At 50.1% G+C, this 14,804-nt stretch overlaps 1 protein-coding gene across 1 annotated transcript; it reads left to right on the forward strand.

The window, feature by feature from the left end:
* Positions 1 to 847: 847 nt before the first annotated feature.
* RWDD2B (RWD domain containing 2B) lies at positions 848 to 9,406 on the forward strand. The gene is made up of 6 exons (XM_078878142.1): positions 848 to 1,045; positions 3,513 to 3,711; positions 4,595 to 4,662; positions 6,478 to 6,647; positions 7,538 to 7,733; positions 8,566 to 9,406. The coding sequence occupies exons 2-6, from the start codon at positions 3,523 to 3,525 to the stop codon at positions 8,810 to 8,812; spliced, it is 870 nt and encodes a 289-aa protein (XP_078734268.1). The 5' UTR covers positions 848 to 1,045; positions 3,513 to 3,522; the 3' UTR covers positions 8,813 to 9,406.
* The last annotated feature ends 5,398 nt before the right edge of the window (positions 9,407 to 14,804 follow it).

The following is a 14,804-nucleotide window of genomic DNA, read 5'->3' on the forward strand; positions in this document are numbered from 1 at the left end:
CCATCTTTGTAAGGGGGTATAAGGCGTTGTTGTCTATGTATAATTACGTCATAAACTTTTTTTCTATCTTCGGCGATCTTCGAAAGGGTTATTGGCGTTGTAGATGTATATCTACGATCAGGCCATAGACTTTTTGTTTTCCCTTCAGCCATCTTTGTGAGGGGTATGAGCGTTGTTGTCTATGTACGATGACGTCATATACTTTTTCTTTTCAGCCATCTTTGTAAGGGGTGTTGGCGTTGTAGTTGCCTATGTACGATGACGTCATATACTTTTCTCTTCAGCTATCTTTGTAAGGGGTATTAGGCGTTGTATTTGTCTATGTACGATGACGTCATCGACTTTTTCTCTTCAGCCATCTTTGTAAGGGGTGTTGGCGTTGTAGTTGCCTATGTACGATGACGTCATATTTTTTTTCTCTTCAGCCATCTTTGTAAGGGGTGTTGACGTTGTAGTTGTCTATGTACGATGACGTCATATAATTTTTTCTCTTCAGCCATTTTTGTAAAGGAGCTAACGCAGCGGCGTTAGCCAATCAGCGCGAGTTCCGCCTTGCAAGCAGTGGGCGCCACGTGCTCACTCCATTACCGTATTCTCCAGAGTACAAGAACCCGACTCTAAATCTTGACTTAAAGCTTTCGTGACTGCAATAATTAATATTCATTGGGTCTTTCGATAGGTTAAGAACAGCTTGCCTTGAGTGGCTTCCCCCCTCTTTCTTTTTATCCACCTAAATACGGTCGCTTGTGTTTGCGATCGAAACGTCGTAGTTTTTTTGTTTACTCTATCATTTTTTTAAAAACCATCTTCGTGACTTTACCTACCGTAAGACCCAAAGAATACTTAGAATCCGGTTTACACGACACGATCACGTCGGGTCGCAGCGGAGACTCTAATTGCACGCAGTATATCTCGCGGAGGGGCAGATTCGCGAAGAGGTGGAGATTGCCCTGCCCGCCTGCAATCCGGCACGTCCAGACATCTGTAAACAGTTGATTGGGCAAAACAGGAACGCGTTTGATCGTCTCCTAAGCCAGAGCATACGGTACCAACACACACACACACGTGTTCCCCGTATGGATGTTAACAGGCTGTTGGGGCGAGTGTTATTCGCAATTAGCGCAGATTAAGGTCAGCACCACACCCAACCGCCTTTGTCTCCCCCGGTGCTGATGCTTTAAACGCATCAACAACCCAAGTCTGAGTCTACCTCGTGGACGAGGAATGAGCAGCCAGGAGCGAGATCAAACATTTGATCGGGAATCGAATTTGGGTATTAGGGGCCGTCCATAAATGACGTCACGTACCTAGGGGGGGGGGGTCAGACATTTGTGACGAGGGGGGGTGGTTGAGAAATGTGACGTCACATCAAAATGCGCAACTTTAAAAAATATAGACAACACGTTCTAATTAATTAAATATACTTTTAATAAATGTTTTCTCCTACAACATCAGAGTGCAGCGGCACATTAAATACGCACGACAATGACAATAGTTTAAAGCGATTTGAAGCACGTTTTTTTTTTGGGGGGGGGGCAGAGCTTTGTGACGTCATATTTGAGGGGGGAGGTGTCTGACTTTTTGTGACGCCGTGTGACGATGGGGGGGGGGTCCAAAATCGTCCAAAATCGCGTGACGTCATTTATGGTGAGAGATACAGAGTCATATAGACACTGCCATATAGTGACACAGTGAGAGACAGAGTCATATAGACACTGCCATATAGTGGCACAGTGAGAGATACAGAGTCATATAGACACTGCCATATAGTGGCACAGTGGACACAGTGACAGATGTATGTGGTTGTATGTTGAACTTCTTCCGCACCGTACGTAGCCAACCATGCTGATCGGAGGTGGGGAGGAAAGTCGACAAACTCCGACACGAAAAGTCGGTCTGAAGAGACGAGTCTTCAATCTCGACACAGATTGACAGCAACCCACACCGTGACAGATACAGTCTCGTGTAGTAACGCAGCGCGTCTCTGCAATGCAGTTACACGGTGACGGTGAGAGATACATGGTGACACCTTGGCATGCAGTGACAACCACAGATGCGTTGTCGCTGCCATGCAGAGCGACATTGTGACGACGTCAGTTGTACACAGAGCGACACATTTGACACTGTGACTCTGACACTACGGTACCGTAGTGACAGCATCACTGGCACACGATGTGACGCAGTGACACACCACACATCATCAGTGAAGGACATGCAACAGCTATCTTTGGGCTGAATTTGGGAGCTGGATTTTCAGATGCCCATATTATAAATCCAATTTGTTGTGATGTACAAAGGCTAGTGCCACAGCGTTTTTCGAACGTGAGCCGTGTCTGTATCATGAGGCTCCTGTATAATTATTTACAGAGATTATAATAGAGGTTTTTTTGGGTTTATATCGCGTAAATATAAATGTCGTTAAACCCGCCACCACCCGACACAGCCAATTAGTAAGGTTTGTCATTTACAATGTTGTGAAATTTCTCTCCAACACACCGGTGTGCTGTACTAGTGACGAATTGGCCACGTTTTGTTTGCGTGACAATCCTTACTAGTTGGCTGTGTCGGGTGGTGATGGGTTTAACGACACATTTATATTTACGAGATCTAACCCGAAAAAAACGTATTATGGATGATATTGGTCGCGAAAGCCTACGTGTCAAACTATTTACGGAGAATTAGTTCAACAGATAATTTCACTTCTCACGGAAATTATTGTCATCCATACCAATTGCATTCCTGAATATGCATGTGTGCTGAACTTCCTTCGCACTGCACGTAGCCAACCATGCTAATCGGAGATGCGGGGGGAAGGACAACAAACTAAACACAACAAGCAGTTCTAAAGAACATTAGTTTTAAATCGGGATGATTTAACAGTGCATAGCTCCAGTGGCTTCCTACGATCGGAAGGGGGAGAGCGTTCCAGACGGCCGCAGAAGCGCATCTGAAAGGGCGCGATGGAGATTCAATGGAGACCCGAGACTCGAGGTTCAAAAACGAGTCCAAAGGGCCAAGGTGGCTTCCAACATAGGCTGCTGCAGGACGAAGGGTTCAGAGGGTTAGTGTATCCTGAAGCACACGTCCGTTGGCTCGGATGCACAATTTCATAATGTTCATCTTCTTGGTTCTTTCGGTAAAGTCACGTAGAATGGAAATAATAAAATAATAAAAATAAAACATAATAAAATAATTCTCACGACGTTTCGGCCACAACGCAAGCAGCCGTCCTCGGGTGTCTTCTCGACAGACCTGTTCTACACCTGAGGATGGCTGCTTGCGTTGTGGCCGAAACGTCATGAGAATTATTTTATTATGTTTTATTTTTATCATTTTATTATTTCCATCCTACGTGACTTTACCGAAAGAACCAAGAAGATGAATCCCTGCAGTCACGAAAGCTTTAAATCGAAATTCATAATATTCGTCAAATGCGCCCGACGTATTAATACTCTGTTGCACATCGAGACGCTTTACAACCCCGACCGACGTTTTTTCCCTCGCGCCTTTAGTGCCTTGCCGATGTCGACGCTGGAGGAAGCCGAGCTGCAGCTGTCCGAACTGGAGATGCTGGCGAGCATGTTCCCGCACGCCGGCGAGATGACGATCCTCGACCCGGGGCCTCCGGCCGAGCTGGCGCGCTGGGTCCAGCATCGCGACGAGCCGCCCCCGCGGGGATACGTCGGCTTCTCCGTGCGACACCCGACCATCGTGAGGCTCAACGGCGTCGTCAGGATCCGGCCTGACGTTACGGACGTGCGCTCGTTCTTCACGAGCTTGCTCCCCGCGATGTTGGCCCTCGTCGGAAGCGCATCTGGGATTCTCGACACGGCTATAGAGAGAGAGCGAGAGAAAGTGATGAGATACGGTGATGAGAGAGAATGCGATGCGGGAAAGTGATGAGATGAAGTGATGAGAGGTAAAATAAAGAGTGATAGGTTTCATGTATTTAATAGCTTATTTATGTGTTTATTTAAGGTTATACATTAAAATAAGTTTTAGCGGGCGATCTTTTTTTTAACGGAGAGCCAATATAAGTTGCTGTTCACGAGCATCTCCGGAATGTATCCCTCACAAATGACTAAATACTGTAGAAGCGGCGATGATATTGGTACATCAGCAAAGGCTGGGTTGGTCGATCCAACAGTGGCGGTGCTGACCCACTGGGGACCCCAGGAGTGGAAGATGGCAGCAGCCTCAACGGGGGGCCGCTCCGTCAAGCGAGCGATCACGACTCACGCCAACAGCAACCCGGCGACCCGAACATCGATTGACAATCTCCCGGTCTCCATAGCAACAGCTCAATCCACCATAACGGGGAACATATCCAGAAAATGTTTTGCCCTTACCCCCCCGCACTAACCCACCCCTTTCGGTTATAAACTCTGCGTCGCAGGATGTACGGCATGCGGTTGAAAAGATTCTCGGCCAACTGCGTTCAAATCCTGGCCTGAGTTGACTAGTCGTTGTCATCGTCACGTTCAACATCATCGCCACCGTGTCAGCTTTTTGCCGCTTTTGGTTCTGCAACTGCGCCGACGGCTAACGAGCCCCTGCCTGACCGTCTCCGTGTGCTGCACGTGCGTTGTGACAGGCCGGCCTGGACGCTGTGTGCCATTTCCCTCATCATTACCCCACTCAACCCCCCGAGATATACGTCAGGTGGGCGATGATGCGTGCAAGCGTGTGTGGTGTGTGTGTGTGCCAATGCATGTGTGCGTATGGTCGTACCGGGTATAGTGTTTGCATCATGCTCGGCGCAGGTGCCATAGGAACGTCACCACCATTCAGCATTAAATTGTGGGCTGTGTTCTGTTGCGTAAGATATGATGAATATGGAAGTAGGCGTTATTAGCGGGGTGTGTGACTTTTGTAGAAATGTGTGTGTCTATATAGGTCGATGTGTGGGGAGCGGTAATGCAACGGTTAGCGCTACGCCGCGCTATGAACCCAGCGACCCAAGTTCGATTCCCCGCTCAGGGGGCAACACCAGTGAGGATGATCTGAACTGGTGCTGGGCCTCCTCTAGGTCGACTCAGCTTTACATGAGTACCCGGTGCGGTGTGTAAAACATCGCCACTGGGGAGACAAAGACGGCCGGGTGTGGTGTTGGCCACCCACCCCCTCGTGTGGCTTGCCGGCCTTCACGGGTGTTTGCTAACAGCACTTGCCCCAGCAGTCTGTTAAGGCTATACGGGGATCTTTGTCTTTGGGGAGCGGTAGTGTATTGGCAAGCGTCCTGTGCTGCGACCCGATTTCGATTCTCGCTCAAGGCCAACATCAGTGACGATTTTTTTTAACCGGTCCTGGGCCTCTCCTAGGTAGACTCAGCCTCAAATTATTACATTGTGTGATGCATAACTATCGGCACTGGGGAGACAAAAGCCGCCAGGCATGGTACTAGCCACCCATCCCTCATGTTCCATCCCGGCATTCATAGGTGCTCCCTAACAGCATTTACAGTTTGGTCAGGCGAAACAGGGGATCTTTCACTTTGTGTGGTGGTGGTGGAGGTGGTGTTGAGTCAACGTACTGCACAGTAATCCTGGGAATCCTTGATGCATCTCTGGCCGTGCATGCAGCTCTACCAGCGCGATTCCATTTCTGATCTCAGCGTGGATTTTCCCGAGGTGACTGCCAACAGCACCAGTACGGACGAGACAAAGGCGCTCCCTCACACGCACGTCCCCCTGGCCTTACTAGGCGCTCACTAACAGCCATGTTGCATGTACTGTGTGCATGCTGAACTTCTTTTGCACCATACGTGGTAATCGGTTGGCTGCGTACACTTACAGGTGGCTTCCGATTTACGACGGTCCACATTTTGCGACATTTATATAATGCCACCGCCGTGGAACGATCTGCGACGCAGAAACTGACGTGACCCCGAGCAGTCTGGTTTCCGATGTGACTCGGTGTGGAGCTTTTGTCAATCTCGAGTGTTTTTGTGGATTTTTTTTACCTCTTCAACCCTGTTAAATTTGGCAAACAAAAAGGGAAAAAAATGCAAGCGATGTTTCTACGGTTTGGACTGTCCGTGGGAAAATGGGGTATCATTTACGATGATCCGATTTACGACGGATTTGCCAGGAACGCGTTGTGATGTCATAAAGGCGGGGAGTGCCTGTTTATATATATGTCATGGCCAGTACCATTTTAGTTTGTGCCACGCACTATGGCAAGAAGGGATTTAAAGATCAGTCACGAAACATTTCTCCCTTGTACCTAAGAGGACATCGTTGTTACCCACATCCTGACCAACCACACTCCGACTCCGATGTGACCTCCACTCGGAACATTGCGCCCTACTTCGACCACACGCTCGACCTCAAGTGGTGTAAGGGGGGGTGCGAACGTCAGCGCGAAAGACTAGAAAGTAGCTACAGTCGTCAACAACTAAGAATTAGGGGGCTTTGCTTCGGCCCCTGAATGACGCTCCAGGGAAAATGCCGGCGTCCCCTCCTTCTCATTCTCCAGAGCCGACTCCTCGATGGGACGCGCCGAGCAGGGGAGGCTCAACGGCGAGCTTCAGGCGTTCCTGCGGGAGCACGCCGCGGGCTCGCTGCGCGTGCTGGCGGCGCTGGACTGGCTCGCCGATAACGCCCCCCCGCTCCACGCCGCCCCCGCAGCGCCAGCTCCTGTGCCGGGTAGGAGCCTTTTGGATCGAGGCACTGCAGCGCCCCTCCGCCCCCCCCCCGTCCGTGCCAGGCACACACACTCAGCGCTAGCTCCAGTGCCCCGTAGGTAGGAAGCCTTTGATAGGTTTTTTTTTGGGTTAGATCGCGTAAATATATAAATGTGTCATTAAAACCCGCCACCGCCCGACACAGCCAACTGGTAAGGGTTGTCACGTAAACAGAACGTGCTGATTCGTCACTAGTACAGCACACCGGCGTGTTGGAGAGCCAAGCCACAACATTTATAATCTGAGTACGACGTTTCGCCAGTAATTACAACCAGCTTCATCAGGCGACAGCCAGATTTGTGGAGAAGTCCACCTGTTTCGTTCCTTATATAGAGGCGTAGATGCTCTTGCACAATGTGGGGGCTGACGGGTTTTAACGACACATTTATATATTTACGCGATCTAACCCAAAAAAGAGCTCGGGTTAGCATTTCGGCCGAGTCGCCAGTGACCGAATGCGTTTTTGTCGTTCTCGGCCAGGAAGGTTGAACGTTCGGGTCGTTTGACTCGTCGCGAGCAACTGTCCGCAGCACACGGAGTTCACACTTTTGGTTACGGTATCCGAGGCTGCCGAGATGCGGTGACCGCCTCTGCAGCTGTTTCCCAACTAAGGCCGCGGGACTCTGCCGCGGGATGTTTAATTCCCTCATGGTATTTTACTCCCCGCTAAACGCTTAGCAAATGGGGGAATACAATCGGTGTTAAAAACCTAAACATTCAAGCATTTTTTTTTTAACTGTGACTTTCAATTTCACAGCACTTACGGCAGCGTTGCAGCTGCCCCCCCGTGCCTTCGCCCTCCTTGGCGACCATCGTTTGACGCTGACAGAGCGCTTGCCCGTCTCCCAACAGGCGGGCAGAGTCCCCGGCCCCGGACTGCCTTCTCACGCCTGTGGATCTACAGCCACCACATCTACAACAAGGACAAGCGACGAGACCTGGTGTCCTGGGCGCGGGACCTGGACCTCACGGGTTTCCTCATGCCGGGAAAGCCGGGGCTCGTGTGTGCGGAGGGGCCCGCGACGGCCTGCGACGAGTACTGGGCTCGGTAACGCGACCCCCACGCCAGAGGTCGCAAACGGGTTTTGATTCCTTACCCGTACCCGTACCCGGCCGCAACAGGGTCGCAAATGGGTACCCGTACCCATACCCGGCCGGGTACGGGTATCCGTTCCCTACCCGTACCCTACCCGAAATGAGTGACAAACGGTGACTCACCATTGACTCACGGCCTACCCGTACCCGTACCCGGCCGCACCAGGGTCGCAAACGGGTACCCGGCTACCCGTACCTGGGTATCGGGTACCCGGTTGCGACCTTTGCCCCACGCCTGCGGCTTGGGGTCACCGGGGCCAGCGAAGCGGCGGCGTTTCCCGCATGGGAGATGTGCGGGGAAAGTTATGGAAAGCTCCCACGCGTAGATTCCTGGTTTAACACGACCACGGCTTGTGGAGCCGCATGTTTAAATCCCCGAGCCAGTGATGGAAAGTCACGTAGGTAAAATTAAAATTAATAAAAGTAAAATAAAAATCACCACGTTTCGGAGGCAACACAAACTTCCGTCTTCAGGTGGAACCGTCACAGCACGATTGCTGTATCAAGTGAATTTACCGAAAAAACCGAAGAGTATGAATCCTTGCAGTCACGAAAGCTTCAAATCTAGAACCAGTGATGGAAATTCCACGTTCCTACGCCGGGGTCGAGTGAATCTATAAAATCCACAAAGTGGTGCTTGTCCTCTCGATCCTGTTTTGCTTCTGTGCATTCATTGGTGACCCGTGACCACTAAGCGGTGGTTGAAAATTTGGTTTCAACTCGGGCGAGAGGAAGCTTGCACTATATCGGCCCTGACGCGTCGGCGCGTTTCTTTCCGGCGGCAGGGTCCGTCGCCTGCAGTGGCAGAAGATCGGCATACGGCACCGCGAGGACTTCCCCCCGATTGCCGCCGAGGGCACGGGCGGCGCTGCGGAAGAGTCGCCGCCGCTCCCTCGCTTCGAGCGGCCGTTCCGAGAGGAGGCGTTCGACGTGCACGGCACGCACATGGACCTAGGACAGCTGCGCCGCTTCCTGGAGGGGCACGGCTGCGGGGAAGCCTTCACGATAGTGTTCGGCGTTGAGAAGAAATAACGCCCCGTTTTGTTTTTGTACAACGTTGCCACGTTAGCTATAAAATTATTTAAAACTATTTTTTTATTTTACGGGGTAAGGCCCACCGCTGAGCTGTTCGGTATCGCTCTTTTATAGAAGTGACCGGCCCATCACAAATGATAGCTCAATGAAGTGGTTCATCATCATGTGGAAATTCTATGGCAGCCAAATAACTCTAAGTGCGTGTGTCTTCTGCGCCTTCCTCGACTTCTTAATTTGTTGCTGATTTTCGAAAATAATTGTCGGATCGTTGGTCCCATCCAATCGTGTTATTCACGTTTCGTTGGAACAATGTTTTTGCCAGGCGAGAACTCGACACATTTGCTGGACTGACCTGGGTCACCCAGATGACAAAGGAAAACTAAATTAAGTACAGCAATGACGCTTTAATATTATCCCTGATGTATGAGGGATAATAGAAAACTCATCTGTCTGGTCATGTTTGAGATGGGAAAGATTAATAGTTTTTTCACCGCTTTTCAAAATAACTGCCCATAATCTCAAAAGTGTATTTCCTGTTTTTAATTCAATGATCGTCATCGCTGTACAGAGTCGGATGCCTCCTGGTCCCAAAACCGGTCATTAAAGAAACACTAACATCCTCGTGAATCACCTGATACGTCTTTTAATATTTTGAAATATTTTATCACTGAACACTGGGGTGGATGGTTCAATTCTTGTTGAAGTCGTGTTAACCTGGCAGTCTGCGAGCATCGGAGTGGAGTGGACACTCTCATTTACTCCACCTCCGCAACACATTCACAGCTCCCTTATTCATCCACAGCTCTCTCCTTCACCCACGGCTCTCTGCATTAACATACGCAGCTCCCTCCTTCATCCACAGCTCTCTCCTTCACCCACGGCTCTCTGCATTAACATACGCAGCTCCCTCCTTCATCCACAGCTCTCTCCTTCACCCACGGTTCTCTCCGTAACACACACAGCTTCTTCATCCACAGCTCTATCATTCACCCACGGCTGTCTCCGTAACATACACACAGCTCCCTCCATCCACAGCTCTCTCCTTCACCCACGGCTCTCTCCGTAACATACACACAGCTCCCTCCTTCATCTACAGCTCTCTCCTTCACCCACGGCTCTCTCCGTAACACACACAGCTCCTTCATCCACAGCTTTCTCTTTCACCCACGGCTCTCTCCTCCTCTCGTCCCTTCTCCGCTGTGTCCTTTTATCCCCGTAGTCCCCTCTCACTGTTTCCTCCCCTCTCATTGCCTCGTTCCCAACCGTCAATCACATTGTCACACCCAGGACGATGTGTCCTCATCTCCAGCCTCGGGGCTACTCCCGGTGAAGTCGGTGCAGGGATTGACGGCAGCTGATGTCGTTGGGAGCGTTATGGAGGACCGGTACAGGAGCACGGTCGTGACGCTGAAGCAAAACCAACAGCAAGCATGCATGCATATTAAACTTCATTCACACCGTACGTAGTCAACCGTGCGGGGTAAGCACAACAAATTGGACACAAAAGCAGTGCTAAAGAAATGAGTTTTCAATCTAGATTTAAAAGTGCATACCTCCAGTGACTTTCGGAAGAGCACTCCAGACGGCTGCAGAAGCGCTTATGAACGTGCGACGTGGTGACCGTCTTTGTTCGATGGCTAGCCAAAAGCCAGTGCTGCTGCGAGGATGACCAGGAGTTTGCGTGATGATGGTTTATGCTCGTTAATGGGATCAGCAAGGTATCGTGGTTCATTTGTGGCAAGCACTTAGTGTGTAATGAGCGCAAGCTGACGTGCTAAACGCAACACATTTACCAATACCTGCAACCAAAGTCCGTTTCGAGATATGTAACCGTATTGTCCGGATTATAAATCACTCGAGAAAGTGAAACGCACCCAAAAGTGTGGGGTTATTTTGCAAAAAGTGCGAGGATTTATTTACATGTTTCCTTAATCACACTTTCGACGTACGGTCCATTCCTGTAACAAACACACGCTCCGGCGTCACGGGTGGTGGATCGTGGTGCGCGTCCTCATTGACAGAGCTCATCGTTGACATGTTATTGGACTGGATGAGATGAACAAACATGCCGGGAAGGGGCTGTTCAAGAGAATGGGTGGAGGGGGTAGTGGCTAAGGGGCCGTCCATAAATGACGTCACGCGGTTTTGGACGATTTTTGACCCCCCCCCTCCCTTCGTCACACGGCGTCACAAAAAGTCAGACCCCCCTCAAAAATGACGTCACAAAGCTCTGCCCCCCCCTCCCCACAACATAAAACATGCTTCAAATAGCTTTAAACTATGGTCATTGTAGTGCCTATTTAATGTGGCGCTGCACTCTGATGTTGTAGGAGAAAACATTTAATAAAAAGGGTATTTACTTAAGTAGAACGTGTTGTCTATATTTATTTAAAGTTGCGCATTTTCATGTGACGTCACATTTCTCAAACCCCCCCCCCCACCCCACTCGTCACACATCGTCACAAATGTCTGACCCCCTCCAGGTGCGTGACGTCATTTATGGACGGCCCCTAAACACGTGGGAGGCCTAGGAGCTGCCGCGCCACGTGTTTGCACGTCCTGGTGATGACACTGGGCCCATCGGTCTCGGGTGTGGGAATGGGTCTCGGGTTCTTTCAAAGACTGGCTCCCCTCTTTGAAGCCTGTCATCCCAAGTGGTGCACAGAGGCTGTTGCTGATTTTTAAAAAGCTGTTCCATGCATGGGTGGAGTTTGCGGGGGGGGGGGACACGGGGGGGCACACCCCCCCCCCCCCCCAAAGTGGTGACATTTATTAATTTATTTGCAGGCGTTTACGATAACAAATATTAAGTAATTATATTCAGGCTCTAAAATACGCAGGTTTATGGCGTTACCTTCCGCGTGCTCGGTATAGTTCACGTGCCGTGGGTGGGGGGGGGGTGTTTTCTAATTTGGGAGAATAGGGTAGCGTGAATATTTACCTTCCAGACGATGATGATGACGAACGCACTGCTTTACATTGGGCAGAGATGTCTCCTGTGACCCTCTCTCCTCTGGGCGATTCTGAACAACCAGATTAAAAAACACGTCTTCTGCGAGACAATGTTTTTATATGGTTTATCATAATTACCTGCACTTTATCTTATTGAGATTACACAAAGCAACATCACCCCCTGTTGCGAAAAACGCATTCCTGCGGAGGGAGCTGGTAGGAACGTTGGGTTGCTCGGTCAATGGCCAGGGCCAACAGCGGCGTGGTGTATTCCGCAAATATGCCCGACTGTGAGGGCGGGCACAAGCCGTCGTAAGTAGGTTAAACGTTGAGTTTTATAAGGGTACCACGGGGTGACCATCCCCTCTCCACCTAGCCCCTCCCCACCCTCCCCTCTCCACCCAGCCCCACCCTCCCCTCTCCACCCAGCTCCACCCCTCCCATTTTTGGATCCACAACGGACGGACGGACACAATAATCCCCTGTGGGCTGGTGTAACCAGGAGGTTCCTACCTGTATAATCATCTGGGTGATCCACCAACTCTTGCCTCCAAACGCTGCATCACAAGCGTGTGCCACTGCACACGGCTACTTTGGAGTTACCATTTTCACAGTTCCTCGAATATATGGAGGTTCTGTGCAGGAATTAAATTGAGGTCTCATGGAACTTTTTTTTATTTTACCAGGTAAGGCCCCACTGAGTTATGTAGATATTTTTTTCAGAACCGACCGGGCCCCAAAGGATAGCTCACCGAAGTGGCTTATCGCGTGGAAATTTATAGCAGCCAAATACTCGATACGCACGTTTCTAAATTTAGAGGGCAAACCCGGAGGAACCGGAGAAAACTGGTTTAGTGGTCATGGTGTGCACTGCCCCGCAACGCTTTCAGCTTCAATCGTGGTACTTTTCCACTCAGAATGACAAAAAGTTGCCACTCGGTGGATGGTGGTGAATATTACAATGGGTGCGCTAAGATTCAACTACCGAAGGCGCGAGCAGTGAGCGGAGAGCTGATGAGAAGATTTCTCAGCGCAGCAAAACAAAACATCACGCTTGGGCTGTATGGTGCAAGCCGGGCGGCTGTGGCGGCGGCGGTGGTGGTGGCTGTGCACGTGGCAATCTGTAGCCGTGTGGTGGTGGTGGCTATGCACGTGGCAGTCTGTAATCCAGCGCTTGTAGAGGCAACGATGGTTGGTGGATCACACAAATGCTACAAAACTCCCTTCCCGTGAGCGTCGAGGAGATGCCATATACCCTGGCTCGCGTGTGTGTTGAACTTCTTTCGCATCGCACGTAGCCAACCGTGCAAATCGGAGACTCGCCAGGAGAATGTGGTGCAGCAAATGTAGAACAGCTCCCTTTTAACAAAACAAAAAAATCAGTAACAGCCCATCTGCATCACTTGGGATTACAGGCTTTAAGGAGGGGAGCCAGACTTGGAGAGAACACGGGACCTATAGAACGTGTTCTCTGGTTTCCTACAACTTGTAGACATTTAACTGGCCGATAAAACCGCACCTCCGATTAAAGCACGGTTGGCTGCGTACCGGTGCGAAAGAAGTTCAAGTACTTAATACGTACCTGTCAAACTCTCATCAGTGCCCCCTACCTTATTACAGACCAATTCAGACCTCATTGGTCACCCAGTGCCCCTTAGACATATCAACGTTCATCCTACAAGTCCCATCACCAGGGAGAAACACAAACAAATAGACACACACTTTTTTTTGCTCGTATTGAAACGGCTGTACACCGTATCGACCTGAAAACCCGATTTCCCTATACAAGAATACGGGGTTCAACCGTATGGGTTGACAAGGTGTGTTAATATGTAGAGGATCGCAGAGCTTGGACGAATGCTGGCGCGAGCTTCCCGCTTGTCTGTGGTTTCTCGCGCCCCCGACGGAGGATGCGGGTGGCAGGGCGTACCAAGTTGAAATGGTTATTAAATATTTGCCATGTTGGCGCTGCAGTGACAAATACTGCTGCCGCTGCTGCCGGCTGGAAACGGCACGTTAATTGACGGCATCGAGCTAAAACCAACCAGGGAAACGCGCGGATTCTCGGGGCCTTCCGGGGAAAGCACCAAACTTCTCCGCGGCATCGCGCGGAAATTGCGGGAGGGATAATCGCGTGAAGGAATAAAATAAGCGGCGGTGGGTATTCGCCGTCAAGTGAAGACGAAGCCACGCGCCGCCAGCTTCAGAGTGGACGTTAAAGATCCCACGTGGTGGTGGTGGGGGGGGGGCATTGTGTGGCTGGCATCATGGTCCAAATTTGCAAATTATTCAACTGGGATATACATCTTGTTGGTTCTTTCGGTAAAGTCACGTAGAAGGGAAATAATAAAATAATAAAAATAAAACATCATAAAATACAATTCTCACGACGTTTCGGCCACAACGCAAGCAGCCGTCCTCAGGTGAAGAACAGGTCTGTCGGAAAGACAGCATCTGAATGAACACCACCAAGTTTGGCAGCGTATATTTAAGCTGGGTTAGGGGAGGAAGGGCGCCTTGACAAAGGAATTTGCATATCAACAGATGAATTTAGCATATTTATGGAAAATGCAGATATGGGATTAGTCACTACTTGTGGAATGCGTAGGAGGTGTGGGGGGGTCTCAAAGTGATATTATGCCCGTGCATTATGTAGGATTAGTAGCATCAAAGGGAGGAGGTAGGGTTAGCAGTAATAAAGGGAAGGAATTTTAATAGTAAGGAGCTGCAGCAGCAATCACCGCTACCCTCTCCCACCCCGACTGCAAACACTTGGCAGGACCCTCCTGAGTGAGAAGGAGTCATGAGATTCGGTGAGGCTTTCCTGGGTGAACAAGCGGAATAATAATCATTAAGCATTCGTATATTTAGGCGGAATCAAATTTATTTTCAACAAAGGAAATGCATTTAATGCAGGCAGGTACATTTTGCATTTCTGTATGTATGTTGAACTTCTTTCGCACCGTATGTAGTCAACCGCGCTAATCGGGGGTGCAGAAATGAACCCAATGCCATAAACGCGATCTAAGATCATTTA

Source organism: Lampetra fluviatilis, chromosome 50 (genome assembly GCF_964198595.1).
Source record: "Lampetra fluviatilis chromosome 50, kcLamFluv1.1, whole genome shotgun sequence".
In the NCBI taxonomy this organism is placed as follows: Eukaryota; Metazoa; Chordata; class Hyperoartia; order Petromyzontiformes; family Petromyzontidae; genus Lampetra; species Lampetra fluviatilis.

Excerpts from the sequence above, each read along its gene's own strand:
- RWDD2B (XM_078878142.1), top strand. The coding sequence starts at position 3,523 with ATGTCGACGCTGGAGGAAGCCGAGCTGCAGCTGTCCGAACTGGAGATG. Across the intron at positions 6,648-7,537 it reads AGCGCCAGCTCCTGTGCCGG|GCGGGCAGAGTCCCCGGCCC; the intron begins GTAGGAGCCTTT and ends GTCTCCCAACAG. Across the intron at positions 7,734-8,565 it reads TGCGACGAGTACTGGGCTCG|GGTCCGTCGCCTGCAGTGGC; the intron begins GTAACGCGACCC and ends TTCCGGCGGCAG.